At 40.2% G+C, this 22,415-nt stretch overlaps 1 protein-coding gene across 1 annotated transcript; it reads right to left on the reverse strand.

The window, feature by feature from the left end:
* Nucleotides 1–629: 629 nt before the first annotated feature.
* Nucleotides 630–21,134, reverse strand: OPN5 (opsin 5). The gene is made up of 7 exons (XM_053461294.1): nt 21,077–21,134; nt 13,068–13,220; nt 7,141–7,260; nt 4,837–5,007; nt 3,064–3,398; nt 1,929–2,155; nt 630–1,024 (listed from the first exon to the last, which is right to left on the reverse strand). The coding sequence occupies exons 2-7, from the start codon at nt 13,195–13,197 to the stop codon at nt 997–999; spliced, it is 1,011 nt and encodes a 336-aa protein (XP_053317269.1). The 5' UTR covers nt 13,198–13,220; nt 21,077–21,134; the 3' UTR covers nt 630–996.
* Between the last annotated feature and the right edge of the window lie 1,281 nt (nt 21,135–22,415).

Below are 22,415 nucleotides of genomic sequence, written 5' to 3' on the forward strand. Positions count from 1 at the left end.
TGGCGTGCGTTATTAACTGGACTTTGCCGCGACGGCGGCTGCCAGGCTGTTATCTATACCTGCAATGCAGGGTTTGGGTGCATTTTTCAGTTTATCTGCTGCTCTCTTTCCGTTTTTTCCCCCTGCATTGCTAACTTTAGATACTCGAGTCTTACTTGGCTGACGTTTATAAACACATATCTATATAATGCTCTTGTTCATGGTTTACTTAAAAAATTATGCTGAGTTCATACACTCTTTTGATACCAGGCTTAACCCCCTAAGGACAATGGGCGGTCCCTAAACCCATTGAAAACAATGCATTTTGAGCCTGTACATGTACGGGCTTTGTAATTAAGGGGTTAAACCTCGCTAATGTTTTTATTTTTGAATAAATAACAGAAATTATTCTTGTTTTAGTGAATATCGATCTTTTGAAACCCAAACAAACCAAAAAAGAGTAGACACACAGTTGAAATATATACATATATATATATTGTAGATTACCCTTTAAGGTTCCTCCTCAATCAATAAATTCAGGAATCATAAATTCAGGATTTAGATGCTAAAATGTTAGCTATACATTTTATTTTACTCCATGTACATGTAATAATATATACAAAGCACATTTCCTTGCATCCTCTCAATAATTTATATCATACCAAAGCTTTAGTCGCTAATGTTTAGTGCTATGGGTTAAATAACATATGGACATTCTTTCTTTCTCACCATAAAAACAGATAAATTAGTGCAAGATTTTTATGTTGATAAAACACAACATTAATACTTTTTCTTTGTATCGCATAATCCAATGACAAATCACAGTGAAGCTACGTTTCCAGAATCTGTTTCGGGGATTCTGTTTTTCTTCTTCTTCAGAAAAAGTGTTTCAAATGTAAAAAAAACATAGTAAAATAAACATTTGTTTAAAGTACACAGGATTCCTCTTATTGACGCTCCTTGAGCAAATAATCAATCATTGAACAATGTGTCTCTCTCTTCATCGCCGCCGAAGGTTCATTCACCTGGAGGGATTGTGTAGACCCTGTAAGAAAAGAGAAATCAGATTTTCAATATAGTCTTAAAGCATGAACTAAGCAGATGGTAAGTGGAATAGCCTCCTAGCGTAAGTGGTAGAGCTTAATACGGTGATGGAATTTAAACATACATGCGACAGGTATACGGCTGTCTGGAATCTAAGACAAGACCAAGGATGGATAAGAAATAATGTTACTATACCGCTTCTAGGTTGTATCTTTAAGATACTGCTATACTTTACATCAATGTGATACTTATAGCTCCAGTATCTCTGGATATTTCGCATTGGCATATGACATCCAGGGCCGGCCGAAGACTTAACCCCGCCTGGGGCGAAGTTTAAAACGCCGCCCCCCGCCGCCGACGCCGGGGTACTTACCTTTAAACAGTCCTGCGGCGAGTCTCCCTGCTCTGCCACGGTGCCGGCTTGTAATGCTGAGCGCCGGAAATTGACGTCACTTCCGGCGCTCTGCATTACAAGCCGGCACCGGGACCGAACAGGGAGACTCGCCGCAGAGGAGAGAGAGAGAGGGGCGCCGAGCGGGTAAGCGAAAACCACTCGGCGCCCCTCTCTCTCTCCTCCGCTTAAAAGAAAAAACAAAAAAAGCGCTTGGGGCGGCAAGGTGCCGCCCCTTCTAAAGTGCCGCCTGGGGCAATTGCCCCAGTCTGCCCCATTATAGGGCCGGCCCTGATGACATCATATCCCGGTACTCCAAGAAAGCATGGCGTGAAGAAACTACGGAGGACAGTGTTGACTCGGTGCCCCCCCCCCTCTGATATCTTTGAATACGGACGCCCTGAAACATCTCCCTAATCTCTCCTTTCTTACAGTGTATACACTATGAATAAATTGTGTATTGTACGGCGATGCGAAATATGATGGCGCTATAATAGTACGGAAGATACTATACCTGGAATGTGCTTTCTGCAGGGATTTTTTAGGTCTGCAGCATGTGCTTTTGTAGTCTATGACTTGGTAAATAATTGGATTGTACATAGCTGCTGATTTCGCAAGCAAAGTCGGTATCACCGAAACTTTAATTGGAACTGAATCCGGCCGTCCAAACGCTGACCATACGGACACCACTGCGTACGGAATCCACGCAAACAGGAAGCCCGCGCAGATCAACATCGCCACCTAGTGGAGGATACAGAGAATGACAACACACAAATGAGGTTACACACAAAAGTGTTAACGTCAACGGAAAATTTAGATTTGTGCACCAAAGAAGGGTTCTGCTTAGAAAATAAAAAGTGTATTTAAAAACAAAAGAGCATGACAATGCGATTAGATGGACAGAATACATTTGAGGGCTTACGACAGGCAGAAATATGAGCCAAATGGTTTTATCAGCAGCCAAATACTATTTAAATAGACAATAATTACATTGCACTCCCATGTGGTTTTAAATTGATGAAATTAAGAGAATTCGCTCGTCAGTATCAATGGGTATAGTTTTGTATGTCTTTTATGTGATGAGCCTAAGACAGAGAACCTCTTGGCTTAGTGAGAAAGTTATTCACTAAACTGGTTGAATATTCTAGCTCCATATCTTCTCTACGCAAGAACCAACCCTAGCAAGGGCTGAGCTGACCCTGTATAATTCATCGTTATACATTAAAGACTATACAGGGACGGTTCCGCTGGGGCAGGCCCAAAGGTCCTCCAAAGGCCTAGTTGTCCCAGAGCAAACACCGCTTCTCGCGGCCCCGTTGCCACTTGTTCTCAACATAGAAGGGAACCTAATAGTGGCGTCAGACACCAGGCAGGCAGAAACTTATCGATTAGCCATAACATTATGACAAGTGAAGTGAATAGCACTAATAATCTTGTTATCATGGCACCTGTGGTAGGGTGGCTCATGCTGACCCCTGTCCACTGCCGAAAGCTCCTACAATGGGCCCGTGAACCGGACCACTGGACCACAGATCACTGTGTAAAATGACATCATGATTTAGTGTGCTTGTGAAGTTTTGGACCTAAAGGTGGGCGTTTGAGACATATTTCTTTGGATTTATTGTTATTTTATATGGAAATATACATACCTTGGTCAGTTTTATCTCCAGCTTATGGTTTTTTTGATTTCTGGTATCAAAGTGAGCAATTTCTTTGGCGGAAGATTTTACTTTGGCAATAATCTTTGCATACGAAAATACTATTATTGATGCGGGTAAAATAAGGCAGGCAAACAGTATTGTGATCACAAAAACTTTTCCACTCAGGGAAGACTGGGCCAGCCACCAATCCAACGTGCAAGATGTCCCAAAGGGTTCTGGAGCGTAGTTCCCAACTCCCACCAGCGGTAAGGTGGCCCATAAGGAAGCGTAGGACCAGATGAACATTAAACTAATAAAAGCATGATGTCTTTTCAACCAGGTGCCTAGGAATGAAGAACAACAAAGATATAAAACTGGAAATAATTACAATAAATGACATTTCATGATCATTATTTTATTGTTTTCCTCATTATTTTATTGTTTTCATTTTGATAGATGTGATTCTGCATCGTGGATAGGATAGCTCTGTGGCTAAGGAAGCCTGGGAAATTTGTTATAACTCATTAGGTTACCCTGCTTGGCATGCAACGTTCAAGTTCCATAGACGCCTAAAAGTTCTGCTTCACTAAGAGATGGATTGGATGCACTGAACTTAACCTGAAACGCAAACCTTGGCCGAGGTTTTCGCTTACCAAGTTGTCAGTACCCGCTCGGCGCCTCTCTCTCCTCTGCGAGCCCTCTAGCTCGGTGCCGGCTTGTAATGCTGAGCGCCGGAATATGATGTTATTTCCCGGCGCTCAGCAATAAAGCAGCGTGCACCGCGGCAGAGCAGGGAGACTCACCGCAGGACTGCTGAAAGGTAAGTGACGTACAAAGGGGGGGGTAGATAATGACCCCTGGCGTCGGCAGGTTAGCATTTTAAACTTCGCCCCAGGCAGCATTATGTCTTGGGCCGGCCCTGGCTCTTCCAACACAAGACTGGTGCTCCAGAGGGCTAGAGCCGGTTGGGAAGTGGGGCTAGCTCTGTGCAGGAGCACTACAGAAATGGATGGAGACGATATGGAAATTCAATATAGGTCTTTCTTTAAACTGGAAGCTGAAGGGTCTCCAGTCAACAAACAGGAGATTTCCTGACCTTTATAAGACAATAAAGTGTAATAGATCCATGTAATCATCATAAACACCGATTGATTATAATGAAACACCGGTCTAGCCGAATTCAAGACATTCAGAGATATTGGAGACCTCTGAGCTATCTGTTAAAGAAAATCCTTTACACATCTTCAATAAATGCCCAATGAGAAATCAGCAGTGGTTATAAAAGCATTGCTAACATAGTGCACCGTATTGAAGTACCCAGCCATGGACTGTCCACCATTAAATTGGCCGATTGAACATATGATGGAAGTCCAGCCGTTGGCCATGCATCATTCTATGCATCAATTTGTTCCGTCTGTAGGAGGTGACTTTAGCGACAACATGGCAGAAAGATACGGATGGCACCAAATGTCAGCAGAGTCACACCAGGTAAACAACCCAGAGTATCTTAGGGATAACCTATCAAGATTGGAGTTGAAGGTCATTAGTGTCTACTGCTGGATCCCAGCTCTAGCTTCACATGTGTTCCTTAGCATGTGTTAGATCTTAGAACAATTGTGACATCAGTGTACAAGCAGGCCGAAGACTATGCAGATTAACCCTTTTTGTTTAAGGAAATCAGCCCCTTTTGGTTAAAATAGTTATCTTTTTTTTTTTCAACCTTATAACGTATGTAACCATATACAGTTTATGTATTTTTATATTAAGCAGTAATGTGCTTACCGTATCTCATATGGCAGATTTTCAGGTACCTGTCCAAACTTACGACAGTCAATGTAATAAGACTGCCCGTGCCAAAAAAAAATCCAATCCACCCATAGCACCGGCAAAGCGTCCAACCAAAAACCCAGCGGTGACTGAAGAAGGACACAATGCAGAAGGGCTTCCCGGAGACTAAAATGGAATAAAGCATAAAGAGCATGAGAGTCCTGTTATATTTATCTTTTATGTAAGTAATAATACAAAAATATACCCTTATATTCTATATATATATATATATGTATATATGGCTTCGGCTGCAAGATTTGTGTCAAGGTTTTTTCATTGTTTTTAGATTTACCACATTTCTTTTTACTTATTTATTAATTTTTTTCACTTTTTTGCTTTTGACTATTTTACGAGATCCCAAGGGATCACCACCCAAAGATATAATGCGAGAATAAAGTATTAATTGTATTTTTATTTTATTTTATTCTTTTTTTTAATAAGAGGAAAAAGCTTTGTTTCCCCCCTCTTCTCATCCTGATCTACAATCAGCTACAGATTCTGTAGGGGAAGAATAATAGATTTTAAATTTTTAGAAAGTAACCTCACTGATTACATTACGTCAACACTTCATAGTGCTTTTAAAATTATAGAGGTTAAAAATGAGCAATAACATTAAAATAAAAGGATAATATTAAAAATATACAAGCCTGACAATAAGATTAACAAACATTAAGACACACAGGGACAACGGGGCTCATCTCTGAGTTTACAATCCATTAGAAGCTTGAAGGGGAATGAGAGACAGAAGGAGCCCAACTATGCTCCAGGAGAAAAAAAGAAAGTGACGAGTGCCTGAGATGGGTTTCTTATGTTCTTTTTCGACTCCTAATGATACATAATTCATATCATTATTGTAGTCTACACCTGGTCTTTTTTCTATTTACCTTATTGAGAGGGTGGTACATACAGCTAAAATTGTAGAGGGAATTTAAACATGCGCGGGATAGACGTATGGCCAGGGCCGGCCTTTGGGGTGTGCGACCTGTGCGACCGCACAGGGCGCCACACTCCAGGGGGCGCCGCCGCCGGGTCCTCCCCCGCCGCCGCCACGTGGTCCTCCGCCGCTGCCGCCGCGGGGTCCTCCGCCGCTGCTGAGGGGTCCTCCTCCGCTGCTGCCGCCGCCGCCGCCGCCAGGACCTCCTCCTCCGCCGCCCCCTCTGCACCTAAATGAAAACATTGTTGGTTTTTTTTGTTGTTGGTTTTATTAACTTTATTTAACAACCTCCATGTTAAATAAAGTTTTTTTTTACTTTATTTAACATGGAGGATGATAAATAAAGTTAAAAAAACCAACAACAAAAAAAAACAACAATGTTTTCATTTATGTCCCGGGCAGCGGCGCCGAGCGGTTGCTCGTGAAGTTCTCAGCAACCGCTCGACGCCCCTTACTCTCCGTGACTCCGTCGCGGTGCCGGCGCTCAACATGAAATGCCGGCAGGACTCCTCAAGGTAAGTTAGGATAAGGAGAAGTAGGGAGAGCAGGGGGATAGTTTGAAGGAAGAGGCAGAGGGGGGTAGTTTGAAGGGGCAGAGGGGGGGTAGTTTGAAGGGGCATAGGGGGGTAGTTTGAAGGCACAGGGGGGTAGTTTGAAGGGGCAGAGGGAGGGTAGTGAGGAGGGGCGCCAGAGGAGTAGTTCGCACAGGGCTCCGGAACACCTAAGGCCGGCTCTGCATATGGCTCCTGAATCTAAGATGAGACCAGTGACTGATTAAGGTCTGAGTCCTTATATCAAAGGTTATGGGCAAACTAGATGAGCTGAATGGTTCAGCCGTCAAATTCTATGTTTCTATGCCCGTGTCATGAGGCCATTAAGCCAACTGCGTGAATATATTCCTCGTAATATACTCTAGTGTTTCCTTACCTGCAAAAATATTAAACGTATTTATGGATGTCAGAGGAAATGTGCTTCATGAGTAACTCTGTAAATCCTAATTTTAGTTTTTGTTAGATTTAAGTGTACTCCAATTACAGTGAACCGCTGCGGATAACAGGGAAATGAGTCTTTGTCACTCGAACACCAAGGGAATGTCTGAATAACATTCCACTAACCGAACAAAACAGTTGCAAGTGTTTAAACTTTGTCCACTAGGTGGCAGCACTGCTATGAGTTAACCATTGATGCTTTCCACTCACTATTTTAGACTATTAAGTGGGTCATTTACAGTTGCCTCTTTCCCTGCCCCCCAGCTACTTGGCACTATATACATACAAACATTATAAAAAAATGAATGCTAATGAATATATTTTATATATCTTTACCTGAAATTCCCAGGTCGCATACCGCCAGATTTATTGTCATTATCTCCGCTGGCCGTAACTTTTTCTTCTTTTTGAAAGCCATATATAAGACGTAACCATTTCCCAGGGTTGAAAGCACACCTGTAAAAAAAAAAAATAAAAACAAATAAAATTGGTCAAATGCACTTATCAATTTATAAAATGGAAAAAAAAAATCTACTTAAATTACACAGTCCTAACCATAGAACCTTCTGAAAACACTGACTTCTGTGGCAGATCAATGCTTTCCGGCTGCTATGGGAATAATTAAACCCTAGAAAGTTAAAACTTTTACTTATTTTTTATAAAAAATAAAAAGTATAAATAACAAAATATATATATATATATATATATATATATATATATATATATATAATATATAAGAAAGCAGCCATACCGTGCCGCAATAACGCAACCCTCTCCCTCGATTAGATGAATGGGAGAGAGCGGCTACGACCTGCTGGAGAAGTACTACTACTATTGATTATAATTTCATTACATTACATTTATTTATATAGCGCCAGCAGATTCCGTAGCGCTGTACATTACATTATCGTCTATTGATTATAACGAGGCTGTTGTGTTTTCGGATATGTTTGACTACTCTGTTTTTCATAATGATTATTTTTATCATCATCAAAATAATGGCAATAACCATCTCTAAATTCATCTCTATCCATTATTAAAAGGCCAGCGGTACCAAGGATATGATGCGTTCTATTTTTTTCCGCCGGAATCATCACAGATGTCTCATTTCCAATACAATCTGTTCTAACGTTTTTTTTTTTTTAATGAGAAAAAGTCACACATAAGGAGAGGTCACTGGCGTTAACTCTTCGAGTAGCGTTTCACCAAGAAGTATGACGTGCGGATGCTATTTCAAAAAGAAACATTTATTTCAATGGAACCAGAAACAAAAATCTATTTTTTTTTTCCTAAATACAAAGTGCGGGTAATCTGTGCAACGTTTAAAGGTTGTGCTCCACGTCATTTGAAATTTTGCCCCATTCAAAAATTTTGAACACTCAAGTATCACATGACACAAAAGCAGGCATTGATAGGTTGTTGCCATAGAAATGTTATGGTTTAATCAAAACCTTCAGAGGAAAGAATAAAAAGGGCAGGCCTGCGAAGGTTCATTCGCTGGACATTCTAGAGGACGCCATTAATGCTTTGTAAGTGGAACAGCAGCTGTCGGCCTCTCTGATGTCATGAGGTGGCCGCCGGCCTTAAAGTCTGATCCCTCCTGGGGCAGCTCGGAGGGACCGTGACCGTAAATTGGGACTGTCCCGCAGAAAGCGAGATACATCGCAGGTATGCACTAGTGATTGATGTGTTAGCTCTCCTTGAAGGTGGAAAAAACAAATCCCAAATTAGAATGGGAGTACACAGCCAATCAATCCGCCATGTTTATCGCCGCGCTATGATTGATTTCTGTGTTATCTCGTCCTTCTCACTTTGTGCTTTAAACCAAATGGAAATGAGGCCGGCAGACACTTTAACAACAACAACAACAACAAGCGGACTTTTTAACATTCTATTTAAATTCTGTTTACCAAAGGAAAATGTTTAAAGATGTCCTTTCACCGGGATAAAAACATCGCGTGAGCTAGATTAATGACATTAAGCATGTCCGTCATTTAATGATACCCTCCATGCTTTATTGATTTGCGTATTGAAGTAGTTTGTTACTTGCACAGAGGCATATCTGCTGAGATAAAATCTGAGATACACCTCATTTCATGCAGCTTCCAGCTGATTGGCCGATGGCATACTATAATGCGGTCAGCTAATAAAAACGGAGGCAGTCGTCATCTCTTACAGAGTTAGACACTACTTAATATAAAGTCTGTAGCGGGGAACAAGTTAAGATCCCCTCTCAATCAACATTTCATTGCTCGCTGGAGAAGCTGTGGGTCGTTGAAGGTGTCCACATTACAGAGACGGTCACCACGTCCCGGATAAAGCAGCGTTACTTCTAAAGCATGGCGTTCTTTTACAAACTTCCGTGGACAATTGGAAAAATAACTTCAGCTTCTTCAAGAGAATCCAAAATCATCTTAAATCTCCACATTAAAGTAATCGTTCTCCCTAAAGGCTTCACATGGTCTAGTGGACTTGGGTCTTCAGCTCCAACGTAATGTTATTTCTCGGTGGTTCTTTAGCGGGCCATTGCTAATCACTTCGGGGGATATCCCTTAACTGACCTATAAGTATCTCCTTGAATAGGAAATGTATTTCCCGGAAAAAGTTCTGAAAATACTTCTTCAAGGCATGACTGATAAGGCCTATTTCTACCCTCAGGGCTCAAAACCCCCTTCCATTAAGTCTTCTAATGACAAATATCATCCTTACTTTAAATTCAATATTTCCCAGATACAAAACGCCTTAGACCTGAATGAGCAGGAGATCAAATTTCCGGGGATTTAATTATAAAGCAAATAATATGAATCTGTTTGGCATCTGAGAACCCTGACAGCTTACATCTGCTACTCCAACGGCCTTAGAAGGTCCTGAGAACCCACGTTGGATTGTTGTTACCCTTTAAAGATGATCTACTCGGAATCATTGCAAATTATTCCGGCCAGCTCTTCTTGAATCCTTTGGGTGCTAATTTTCAGTCAACTCCTTAACCTTACGTGTCTCAAAATAGCGGAATAGGCTGTAAGAATGCTTTAAAGTGTTTGCAGTTGAATCTAGTTATTGCGGACCACCGTGAAGATCTAAAATCCACACGGGTGTTCCCACAAACAAAGTAGATCGCCCGAGAGGAGGTCAATATGTGAATTAAGATGGTTTTATTTCCGTAACAAGAAATGTGAGAATCCCTAGTGTTTGATGAACCGGTGAGTTGCGTTGATGACATCACAACCCATGGGCGCCGATGGACTCTTGGCATGGTCCTTGAGAACCGGCAGGGATCTAGCAAAGTTTCATACAGAGTTAAAATAATACTGTTACGAGGTTGGAGGGCAAGTCGAGATATTTAAGCGGCATGTTTCTGTCTCACAGCATGGTTCTGGATCACTTTTATTTAGAACTATAAAAGGAAGCTGACAATGTCTGCATGACGCTAAAACATTGTTATAGCCGACTGTTTGGAGAACCTATTACTAAACAGTTCTCTGAGGTCTGAGGATACCGAGAGGCATCTTGAAGTACATCCAACTATTTACAGACGAAGGTATAAATGGAACCAGATGACTGAATATGTGTAAGAGCTGGCATATCCGAAATAAACCCGGGGTCTGGCTGTAAAGCCGGCAAACAGAAACAAACAGAAACAAACAGAAAAACCCTTCCTACGATATCGTCAATGGATTAAGTAATCGAGAAATGTTTCGTTCCCCAGACTCTGTGGTCCTTTTGAAGGTTCCATTATCATATAAACTTTTCTTTTTAGAAGGAGTATCCAACTTGTAATGTGTGGTGTAGATATGGAAGTGTACACTCACTCATAAGGGCTACTTCTCTAAAAGATCCAAACATTCAAAAGCCAACCATCAATATATATTTAAAAAACAAACAGTGACCTCTTCATAACCAGGAAGGGGGAGACAATTGCCCACCCTTGTTCCCCTAGTCTGTGTGGAGCGGGGTTAGGAGTAATACGGCAATCAACGCTTCCTTAAGGAGAGGTCAGGGGCAATAATTGCATCCTTCGGATGCCATGAAGCTGGGCAGTGAAGATCACTTATTGAGTCCTTAAACCCATTACATGCTTACATGCATTGGCTTTGTCGTGAATGGGTTAACAAAGGTGTAAAAAAAAAAAGACTACAGAGGGTGCGTTGGATGGACCTCATTGCCTCGTAGAGGTAAGGATAGGCGTACGGCTCCTTAATCTAAGACGAGACCAACGACTGATTAATGCAGTGATGAATACTGGGCGACAGGTCCGGGGAGGCTGCGGTCTCCCTTCTGCCACACCTGGGGGGCAAATCGCCTCCTAATGCAGTGCAGACGCTGGCTGCGGGGAGCCGCTCTCCTAGATCGAGCCCCGGGCAGCACGGAAGTTAAATACGTTGCTGGATTAAGCAAAAAACAGGCGCATCTTCCGTCCTAGTCTAGATTTCTATAAACCTGATTAAACTTCACGATCAACTTGCTCCTAGGTCCTGCAGCGTTCTGCTTTCCGGGTATCTGTCATAAACCACATTTTCCCACAATCCGAGATAAAGAAAGTTTACAAGTACATGAGATTGTAAGAACACGGATTGATGAATTGAAAATACTTGAAGATCACAAGACCGTCATGGCTTTCCTCCCGGGGCATGCATTTCAGCTGGATGTTTTGCGGATACACTAGCCTTTGTTAGTGTATCGGAACAGCAGAATAATTGTAAATAAGAACCACAATGTTGTCACATTTTTGCTAATACTTTCTCCCCTCCATGAGTTGAGTAAATGGGTCACTAAAGGGAGGCGCACGAGGACACCATGAAAAACCATTCATAAGCCAAATCAGCGAGCAACAGCTGACTCATCCAATAATGATTTTATTTCTCATGGGCTTTTGCCCTCAGCTATGGGGAATTAGTTGTTGATAGAAGACATTGTAAAATATTAAATACCATTCATAATAATAATTAAAAAAAATATATAATAAACCGATAATGTAGGTCGACATTGATAAAAAAAAAGATTTTATCTCATTTTGTTCCAATTAACTCCTAATTAAAAGAAAGGGAAACAGTCAGCTGCCGGATGCATTAAATTGCATACGATGACCCTTTAAGGGTTCTTCCCTGGAATCCCCTCTAGCCGAGCTAGTTTAGGAGTATTTTTAACTGAATGAGTGGCCAGTTCTCTTTCATTATTTCCTGGCATTTGCTGTAAGCCCCGAACCACATTCCAGAGAATATTTTTTGTCCCTGTTTTTGTAGAAACGTCAAAACCATTTTCATGGCTACTCGATCGCGGAACTTCAGAAGCAGCAGCGGAATCTTGGAAACCCAAACTGTAAAGCTGATTAATGTAACAAACCACAGCTACCCTCATAGGCGACCCTGACTCTATTTACCCGGGAATGAGGGAGGGTAGATTGAGATGATATTGAACGTCTTGTTCCTATATCCAGATCCTAGTATTAATTATTAATTCATTATTAGTGCTAATTCAGTAGGGTTCTAATGAAGGCACAGAAGAGGACTGTAAGGGGCACAATGCAAAGAACAAGAGGTCATCCACTCAGACTCGATTGCAAGAAATTGTCACATAAAACAGCTGAAAGGGCTCCTTACAGTAAGAGCAATAAAGATGTGGAATTCACTCTCTACAGAAACGATCCCGTTTGATGCCTTTCAATATGGGCAAAGAAAATATACAAATATACTAGTTATAGTCTGTTGATTGAAAGTCAGGAAGGATTTAGTCCCCTTTCGAGGGCCATTGTACGGGACCCGACTGTCTCTAAACCGTAAAGCCGCGTTGGGACACAGTCGACTCCTCTATGGTCTCCAGCCAGCTCTATGGTGAAAAGCATGAAGAAGGCGCGCAGGAGTAAGAGAATGCGGTGCGGAATTTAAGGGTGGAATTTCTCTTACTCTGTCAAATGAACAATTTTAATATAAAATTAAGTTTGTTTCATCGTTTTTTTTATAATAAAAAAATAATGTTCAAATAATAAAATGTCGGGTCAATAAAAAGCACATCACTAGGAAATTCTCGATAGCCCTACAGCTGTACCTTGTCAATGAGGTCCAGATCAGAGTAATCTTATGATGTTTTTACAAAATACTTACCCTTGTCAGTAGTGTCCTTTCCCTAATTTATTTGCTGCCAACTTCCATTGTTCCTACATGCGCAGGCGGTAAAAATACACGTCAGTTACATGTTTTGTGCATTAAAAGTGCATTTTTAGAAGGCTCTACGGTGGATTTAAGGTACAGTCTTTAAAGCAGGCTTACCAATCACTGTAAGGTAAATGCCGGCTACAACATCAGCTTCCCAGGAGAGTTTGGATGAGAAGGGGTCTTCATCTTTTGCGTAGTGTGGAACATAACCTCTGTTTTCTATAAAACTGTTGTTAGGTGCCATTCTACTACAATTCTCACGAGCACCTAGGAAGAAGCACAGGAAAATATACCGTTTTTTCATTGCTTTACGCATATACTGTAGGATCTTGTCTATATTATGCACATTTTGCCCCATTATAATCCCTGAGTACATAAAATGGGGAAAAAAATACTTTTTTTTTAATAATTGCAATGCCTCTATCTAGTAATAAGTCTCTTGCTGAAGGACTGACCAACGTTGGTGAGCAAAGTCCCTTCCATCGGCTTTCCTTCAGTCCCAGTGCGCTGGCTGTGAGGACCGCGGGTGTGAATGAATGAGCAGGAGAACAGATCCGTCACCAGCTGCTGGACCACAAGCTGATAGTCTCAAGTTCTCAACCTTAGCCTACAATGGTAGGTAAGCTGAGAGCGTGTCCTAAATGTAGATGTGTGTTTGATTCATGGAGTGAGATTGTATGTTTGAGTGTGTGAATGTGGAAGTGTTAGTATATGTGAGTGTGAGTACATGTAAATGTGTGCGTGTTTGAGATTGTAGGAATAACCTGTGAAGCTGGAGTCAGGGTCTGTGTTATACAAAAAAACTTTTCCTACAAAATTGAGTGTAAAGTTATACCTGCGTATTATACATGAGTGCGTGTATGAAACAGAGACATGATCTATTGCAGCCAGTAAGAGCAGATAATGCATTCGTATTCATATTTTTTAACCATGTTTCAGCACTCCTACAAGATGATGTATTAGTTAGAAAAGTGAATGTATTTACTCTGGTTTCCATAGCGCTCTGCAACACAGCATTTAATTATTGTTGCCATATCAGCCATTTTTTCCCCAAGTGCCGCCCCCTGCAGTGTTACTTCATTCATTACATCATTATCATTAGGTTTTATATAGAGAGTGCCAGCAGATTCTGTAGCTCTATTACAATAGCGGGATAATGAAAATATGTACTGCAGCAGAATGCTTATGGTTAACAAGTTGGTCTCCATGGAAACAAGCAAGCCTCCTAAGCGCAATAGTGTCCTATGAATAACCAATCAGAAGAGCGCCGGACATTTATTGTGGGCTGCAGGCAGGTAACGCTATATCTCAATAGATGCAGATAAGGAAAATGACAGCGATTATGATCATTAGTACTCTCTGTTGCACAGAAAAAATGTATATCCACTTATTAACGGGACACGCCGGCCATCAAATGCACTATTTGCGACTTTCCATCTAGAATTCTTAAAGGGACAGTATAATAAACCAGGGGTCTATTCCAAAAAAAATAATGCATAACAAAGAACTAACAAAGTATTAAAATGCATTATTAAATAAAATAATAAAATACTTACCTTAGGTAGAAGCTGCAGCTCCCACCTTCCTCCATAGTCACTGATTGGTTCTCTTTAGACCCCCGTGACAGTCGCCGAGCAGCGCTAGCGCTCACTGGTAGTACGTATATCAAAATAACTGGGGGGAGGGGCAAAGGGGCATATGGGGGGATTCTGCAGAATCTGAAGCACTTTGTTGGTAGCATAAATGGGGAAAACCCTACCTCCAAGCCCTCTAGGACAGGTATACTACTCACAGGAAGTGTAATGAAGTGAAAAGATTAAGTTTTTCCTTGGAGATAAAGAATAAACCGGAGTTATCCAGAAAAGTAACTGCATGCCCAAAACACGCAATCTGAAGACACGTATGCAGATATGGACAGGCGTTTTGTGTCTTATTGTATTATTTAACATGACGTCTGTCACAAAGGGAGCATCCGATTCATTTAATGGAAATACTTTACAGATACGCCAGGGGCATGGCCATTCCTAAAGTGCAAATATGATGCATTGGGGAAAAAAAATGATTAAAATACAAGAATTTTGTAAGGAGACTTTTTCCATCCCGTTAAGTTAAACTGTAATAATCTTACACATTGATGCTTGTGAATTCCTCTTAGAGAATCTTACGGAGTGACCTGGTGTGCTTTTCGCAATTAAGGAGTGTTCTCTAAAAGGCTGCCTCTGGACAAACCGCATAAAAACATAGAATTTGACCCATTCTCCCCGTCTAGCCTGCCTGTCATCCCTGCGGTAAAGACTCAGTCCTTAATCAGTTGGCCTTGTCTTAGATTTAGGAGCCGTACGCCTATCCCCAGGGCCTAGCTTCATCTCCTTTGTGGGGTACAGGACCCATGTAGCTCAATTGTGAGGAAGGGACAGGGCTCGTTCAATCCAGTTTATAAATAACCAGTTCTAGATAAAATATTGCAGGGATTCTTAACCTTTTTCGGATTACACACCCCTAAAGTACTAAATTACTTAATCAATCAGACACCAGTTGTCTGGATAAAGATTTTATCATTGTTAAATTTTGACTACAAGACAACCCTTCTTTTGTTGCAAAGGTTTTTGGTTATTTTCGCTTTTTTTCTAATATTCTAAATATTTGAAACATTTTAAATGATATTTTAGCAATTTGCAAACTGTCTTGACAGAAATGGATTGGAGTGCGGGGCAGCAGACCATACAAGGATCCAGATCTCACCCTTCATTAGCTCAAAAAAAAAACCTCCAATTCTCGAAGCACTGAAACTTCTCCCTTCACTAATCCTTTTCCCTATACAGACGCTCTAATACATTGCGACTCTTATACCGTGGACAACGTGTTACGGAACTCCTTATAAACACGTTATATTTTACTTCAATTCTCTCTACAACTAGGTTTGTTAATTAAAGGGAAAGCTGGGGGGAGGGTACTGATTTGACTATGAAGGTCCAAAGACCACTCTTATCCTTCTGCAGTTCTATAATGATTTTTAATGTTCTCGGTACTCAGTATAGGCTAAAATATTGATTTTGTGTTATGGTATGGTCCAAAGGTCCATCCAGTAGTGTATTATGGCCTAAGCCCATTGTGGCAGTTTTAGGGGGCAGCAGCCCCCATGCTGCATGACCTGGGGCAGATCATTGTATTGGGCAATTAGGTTACCCAGCGCTCAATAGGATGTTTGTGGAGATCCGAGATCCCCCTTGTCACCTGCCCATATACACCATGGAAGTCAGCCATATGACATCATACGAATGGGGCAGCTGAGTCAATACCCTAGGGCGACGTCTGCCCTAAATATGTCACTAGGGCCATGAATACTATGGCAATGTGCCGATGAAGCCCAGGCAGGAGAGTCTTCCAAAAAACGATGAACTCAAATAAATGTCCAATTACCGGAATGGCGTATAATGCTTAACCACTGTGAGTGTTGCCAGTCTGTTTGGGTTAATGAACCTTTTACATGCTCGGGCTCTCAAAAGAAGAAACCAAATGAGGCATTACATGAATGGTAACACGGGAAAAGTGATCCATCTTCTAACATGCATATCTTGTCTGAAGCAATATGTGGGCAACATACAGAGAACATTTATCTGCCATTCCACGTGAAGACACCAGGGACTCCATTAGGACGCGTCTTTAGCCAATACAGACTGCAGGGTATTGACAAGGTGGTTATGCCCAAAGAGGAGAGAGCGATTCTAAGGCATTAACCAGATTAGAGATTAAGTGTTTTTTTTCACCTAAAAATTGTTATTTGATATGCAGCTCTGTATAAATTCAAATTTTAAATTATTAATTATGTATCATTGATAAAAAAAATGAGGTTTTTTGTTGCCTTCCTTCTCCTTCTTCTCTTCTTTCGACGTGATTCTGTTTATATCTGTTTGCATTTATTTACTTTTATTCCATATTCTTTGATCTGTGCTAGCAGTTTAGCCATTTATTTATTCCGTGTTATGGTTCATTGGTTCCTGTACTGATTTTCAGTTTACTGGCTTTCTTTTTCCACTTTAATTGAATAATCTGAGTCTGATTTCTATAGCAGCAGCAGCTTTACTCTCATGTCGCTACATAGTGAATAATATTGTGAATACATTGTATCTTTTTTTTCAGCCACTTTGTTTTTATTACCTTTTTTTCTTATGGATTATTTTTTTCCCATAATATGCCTATTATATCTAGCTAAATTTTTATTTGAGTGTTCTTCACTCCCTCACTGCCTAATTTAGGATGGCAGGTGTTAATTGTATGCTCGCTTGCCGGTACATCATTTAAATGTCAGCCATTTGTATGCAAGACAGCCCATGATTAAATACCACCGTGTTGGATACGAAACGCGTTAGGCAGACTGGCTACCTGGCGTTCACTTTTCTATTATTTTATTACCGCCAACAAATGTTTTTTTGATTTTCTGTTTTTTTTTTTATCTCATATCCCACCTTGCTGATGTTTATGGATCCATTGAAGTTGAATTCTTCACCCTTCAGGTCATATATATAATGCTTAACCAGAAAACATCAATTTTCCATTACTACCAAAACGTCTTTTATTGACTGGGTTTTATTCTAGGGATACCTTGAGCTCACAAAACTGCAAGCTTTTACAACAAAAAAAATGCCAGTTTTTGTGTCATTGCCAATAATTGTAGTTTTTTTTCTCCCATGCTCTGAGATTATCATTTTTTTATTTTTTTATTATCAAAGTGAAATGATCCCTCGGGACTAACATAGAAATGTCACAAATGTTAAATTTTTTTTTTTGTATAATGCCAGAAAATAAAGAAAATAAAATTTTGTATAATGAAGGAAAAAATATACTGAGTCATTTACCCCACTGGTGTGCGCGACTCCCTTCCAAATGAAAATCCATCCCAAATGGTGAATTTTAGGTTTGTCAGCTGACCGTGAATTGAAAATGATGTAATCACCTTAATGTGACATGAAAAAAGTTCAAGAGTTACATTCAAAGTGGTCGAATATTAAATCTATAATGTTTCCATGGTGAGCTCGTCCTTAATTACGTAATAAAGAGTAGAGTGATAGATCTGTGCGCTATGGCTCGGAATGCTGATGGGGGGTATTTATATTCCCTTATGTTCTGTTTGATGGTCGCAGTGAATAGTGAGAAATGTAGCTCTGAAATGATCTTTTCTAGTGGGTTTTTAATCCCTGGGATGGAACGTGAGGATTGCAGTACGGTGTTAACCCTTCAGTGCGCACCACCACCTGCTGATCAACAATCTCCCTTGATACTAGTCCAGTTGGTAAAAGTTAATGGAATGGGGCATAACCATGCATGGGATGGGCATACGGCTCCTGAATCTAAGACGAGACCGACGACTGATTAAGGTTTGAGTCTTTACAGCAGGAATAACAGGGGGAGTAGATGTGCTGAATGGTTCTTATCTGCCAGCAAATTCTATGTTTCTATGCTTCCACAACAGATGTTTATGTAAACCCCCATAGGATCACTTTTGCGGGAACAAATGCTGAGCACCTGGATATGATGTCATACAGTCTATATATAGAAACTATTCAAAGGTCCGAACTTCTTTGACGCTAAAGTTCACCTGCAGAGCCAGTTCTATGATTAAGCTGATCAGGGCGAAACGCGTAAGACGCTGATTGTGCTGTGATGACTAATAAACATTCTGATGGACTCCTGTAGGTTTCAATGACTTTGAGTGTGTGCTGCGTATCAGCTCACATTTTTTCTTAGTATGATGTCATCAAATGACAAAGAGTTGAAGGGGAAGTCCTCCTTGGCTTGGTGGGTCTAGGAGTGAGGCTGGGTGAAACATTGTATTGGTTTTTAGGGCACAAGTAAAGAGTAATAAAATAAAATCTGTTCACCTATACATTTTTCTGCTGAGTTTTCGGCTTCAAATCTGTAGTCATGTTATGCTAGTAACGTATATATTGTTGTAAAGGTTATATTGTATTATGCTGAATCCAGAAATCCATGAGTGTCCAAAAAAGAAACAATCTGTTACATATCATCCTTACACCAGAATGCAGGACAACTTACTCGCAAATTAACTAAATAAAAATGTTTATAGAAAAAAATTGTTTCCTGAATAATGTTTTTTTATTATTTTAATACTGAATATTCCACAGGGCTATTAAATTAAAGGGGCTCTCCCATCATTTTTATGTATCAGATTAAAAACAAGTTTTAAAAAATTATTGAGCTATTTTCTTTTTCAAACATCTAGTTTTTTTCATAATATAATGTTTTCAGGCAGCTGCATATCAGCCATTTGTATTTAGTTCTCACTCAGTTATCTGAGTCCCAATCTACTAGAACAACACCGCGACTCCTTATCATGCTGCCTGTGGGGAACAATAGAATGGCTCTGTCCCAATAACCTAGCCGGACACTCTGACTAATGAGAGTCCTCTTCTCTTTCAAGAAGGAGCTGACCTGGCCATTCCTAGTAAAATTGGTGAGGCAATTCACAAAATCTTTATCATGAAGCCCCTCTTCAAGACCCCACTTCAAGACCACCAGGGATAGCAAGCCTACCGTCTAATTACACAACTGGAGGTGGCAAAAAGAGAGGAGTCCACAATGATTGAAAATCATTAATTTCTCAAGGGAGAGAGAAGCTGTCACATACAGATTTTTCATTAAATGTTGATTTCTCCTACATTTCCTCAATTTTCTGTGTTCCACTCACTTATGATCTAAAAAAAGCACTAATGAAAAATGCAGAATCCCTGATCCGGAACTCATAGTTTCCCCCATAGTTTCTTAATTCTTACTGCCCACAGCTAAGTTATAGACACCGATGTAGAGTTCTTCAAATGATGAAAGATTTAGGATGTATCCCTTTTTTTCGGAGGAAAGATTCACTTTTCTATTTTTTTTTTTTTTTTTTTTTTTAGAAACTATGAATATTTCTTATTTAGAATTATTTATTCTCCATTATTTGTTAAATTAAAAAAAAACACAAATATTACACTTTTTTGAATTTCTGAAATTCTAAATAAATATCAGAAAAAAAAAATTAAAAGAAAAAAAATGTTTCTGATAAATAAACTACTGCAAAGAGAATATTCTGACATATTGAATAATAATAAGTGATCAATATCTCCAAGGAAGGCTTTGCACTGTAGGAGATCCAATGTTAGTGAATACTCTAGATATCTGTATGCAATGTGGATCTGTTACTGTGGATACATCAGTTACATGGGGGACTCCACGGTGTTAAATTAGTAATTGTGCGAAAAACATTGACCCTTATACCCTAGCCCATAACAAGCCATATAAATGAAATGCAGCTAAGCCAATCCATAACAATGTACCTGAATTCCATATTCTACATCCAATATATACCAAGGCACATAGATCATATTTAACAGGCTTATAGATACAAATAGCCTTAATAAGCAACAATAAATAATACACATTAAATAAAAATTATAAACATCAGATCCATCTAGATCACATAGATTGGTCACAATGTATAGACATTGTATGGTGAGCATTCATCAGGTAGCAAACTACACAAGAGACAGCATGTGAATGGTCATGCATGTATACACTATGGACACAACATACACACTACACAGAACACTCAAGACACACAATTGTTAAGGATGCAAAACAGTATAAATATAGTATAATGTATGTCATTTTCTAGCCTGTTCAAAACATATAAAAATGTCAATTTTCTGTATTCTGGATAAATTATAGAGTGTTGTGCAGATAAAACATTGTATATGACAGTACACAAATAATGTACATATATTATGTATCATATTATGTGATATAGTGTGTACAGCACAAACTGCACCTGGAAATTCTAATGGCACACAGAGCACTATGTTATAGAGTTTCTGGATCATAAACCACAATGTGTGATGCCTTATGTCATCTGTCTACACAACACATGCACAACACTAGCTTACGCAATGCTTACAACACACTGGTGTTTATATAACAATGATACACAGGATGCTCATCACCTTGCAATGAGCCACTAATAGCTCCTTAAGGCTGAGATCACTTGGTGGGTGAAAGGCATCACTACCTGCCATGAAGAATGAAAGTAGCACATCCAGAAAGGATTGAGAGAATTGACCTTACTGTACCTGTGCTGTGATGCTGGCATATTCCTAGGACAAGGTGTCTCCTTATACACAGCCCCCAAAATCAGCTCCACTCTCACCCCCAAATAATAGCAAAAAAAACAAGGATTTCTCCCCCAAAAAATCAGCTTGTCCTGTTCTTCAGCCACTGCTTGGCAGCAGCTTCTGCCAGATCAGAGGCAATGAAAGAGAAAACCATTCAATGCAATGTTTCAGCAGTTCTTGCACTCTTTTCACCCCTGGAGCTGTCTCTCTTCTCCTTTATGTAGTGAGATCTGCTGCAGACTCCTGTACTTGACTCCAGCGCAGACAGATGACTCCTTTGGGGAAGATGTGTAGTAATTGCCCTCTGAGGCTGTGGTAGGATGTGGCCAGAGGTCCTGCTAAGGAGGGGCTGGGAGGTTATAAAACACCATTAGATGGCAGGGAGGGAGGATGGAGGAAAATGCCTTATTATGTACATAATAATAATAATAATAATAATAATAATAATAATAATAATAACCACTATCTCAAAGCAACCCGGGATGATGGGGATCATAGTTTATTATCTGAGATAACTTGTTCTCTGTTTTATACTGATGGAGAGATCACAGTTAATAAGATTCATTTTGTTATTGATTCCAGCTGAATGCCCCGGCTTCACTGGTTGCTGTGATAGAAGTCTTTAACTACACAAAGAGATTTAACAAAGTAAAGAAGGGGAATTCATTTCAAAAGAGGAGAAAAGTTAGAACAAGAGACCGTAGCCTAAAACTGGCAGAGGCTTAGACGTAATGGAAAGAAGGTTTGCTGTAGTGAGACGGTAGTAGATTACTGGAACAGCCTCCCAGCAGAAGTGGTAGAGGTTGAAACAGTGAGGGGATTTAAACACGCGTGGGATAGGCATGTGGCTCCTGAATCCAAGACGAGACCAACGACTGATTCTGGTGAAAAACGGGCTGGATGGGTGTGATCGGCCGTCACGTTCTACGCTTCCATGTTTATCCTGGTATTAATGTAAGGAAGGTAATTACCCCACTGGTTGATTCTGAACGTGACACCTTGGTTTTTAAAATAATAAGTAGTTTAACCACCTGAGCACCAAAAGGATGGGCGAATTAATTAGCCACAGGGGCATCCATGCACGTTTCATCATCAGCGATCATTCAAGCAAACTCATTTGGACCCCAATGCCCTAGTCCTGTCGAAATGTAGAAGCTATTACTTTAGTTAAAAAAAAAAAAAATACTGCTCTTTTTTGTTGTTAAAGAAATTCAAAATTAACCCTTTGAGTGACCGAGAGAGAGAGAGGGGAACATGATATTTCTCAAGCGTTCTGGGAATGCCTGGGACTGCGTTA

The sequence above is a fragment of the Spea bombifrons genome, chromosome 3 (genome assembly GCF_027358695.1).
Source record: "Spea bombifrons isolate aSpeBom1 chromosome 3, aSpeBom1.2.pri, whole genome shotgun sequence".
In the NCBI taxonomy this organism is placed as follows: Eukaryota; Metazoa; Chordata; class Amphibia; order Anura; family Pelobatidae; genus Spea; species Spea bombifrons.

Bases quoted from the DNA above. Each gene is read 5' to 3' on its own strand.
- OPN5 (XM_053461294.1), bottom strand. From the start codon at position 13,197: ATGGCACCTAACAACAGTTTTATAGAAAACAGAGGTTATGTTCCACAC. The intron at 5,008-7,140 runs GTAAAGATATAT...ATTCCATTTTAG, and splicing joins ATGCGACCTGGGAATTTCAG to TCTCCGGGAAGCCCTTCTGC. The intron at 3,399-4,836 runs GTAAGCACATTA...CTTCATTCCTAG, and splicing joins AATCTGCCATATGAGATACG to GCACCTGGTTGAAAAGACAT.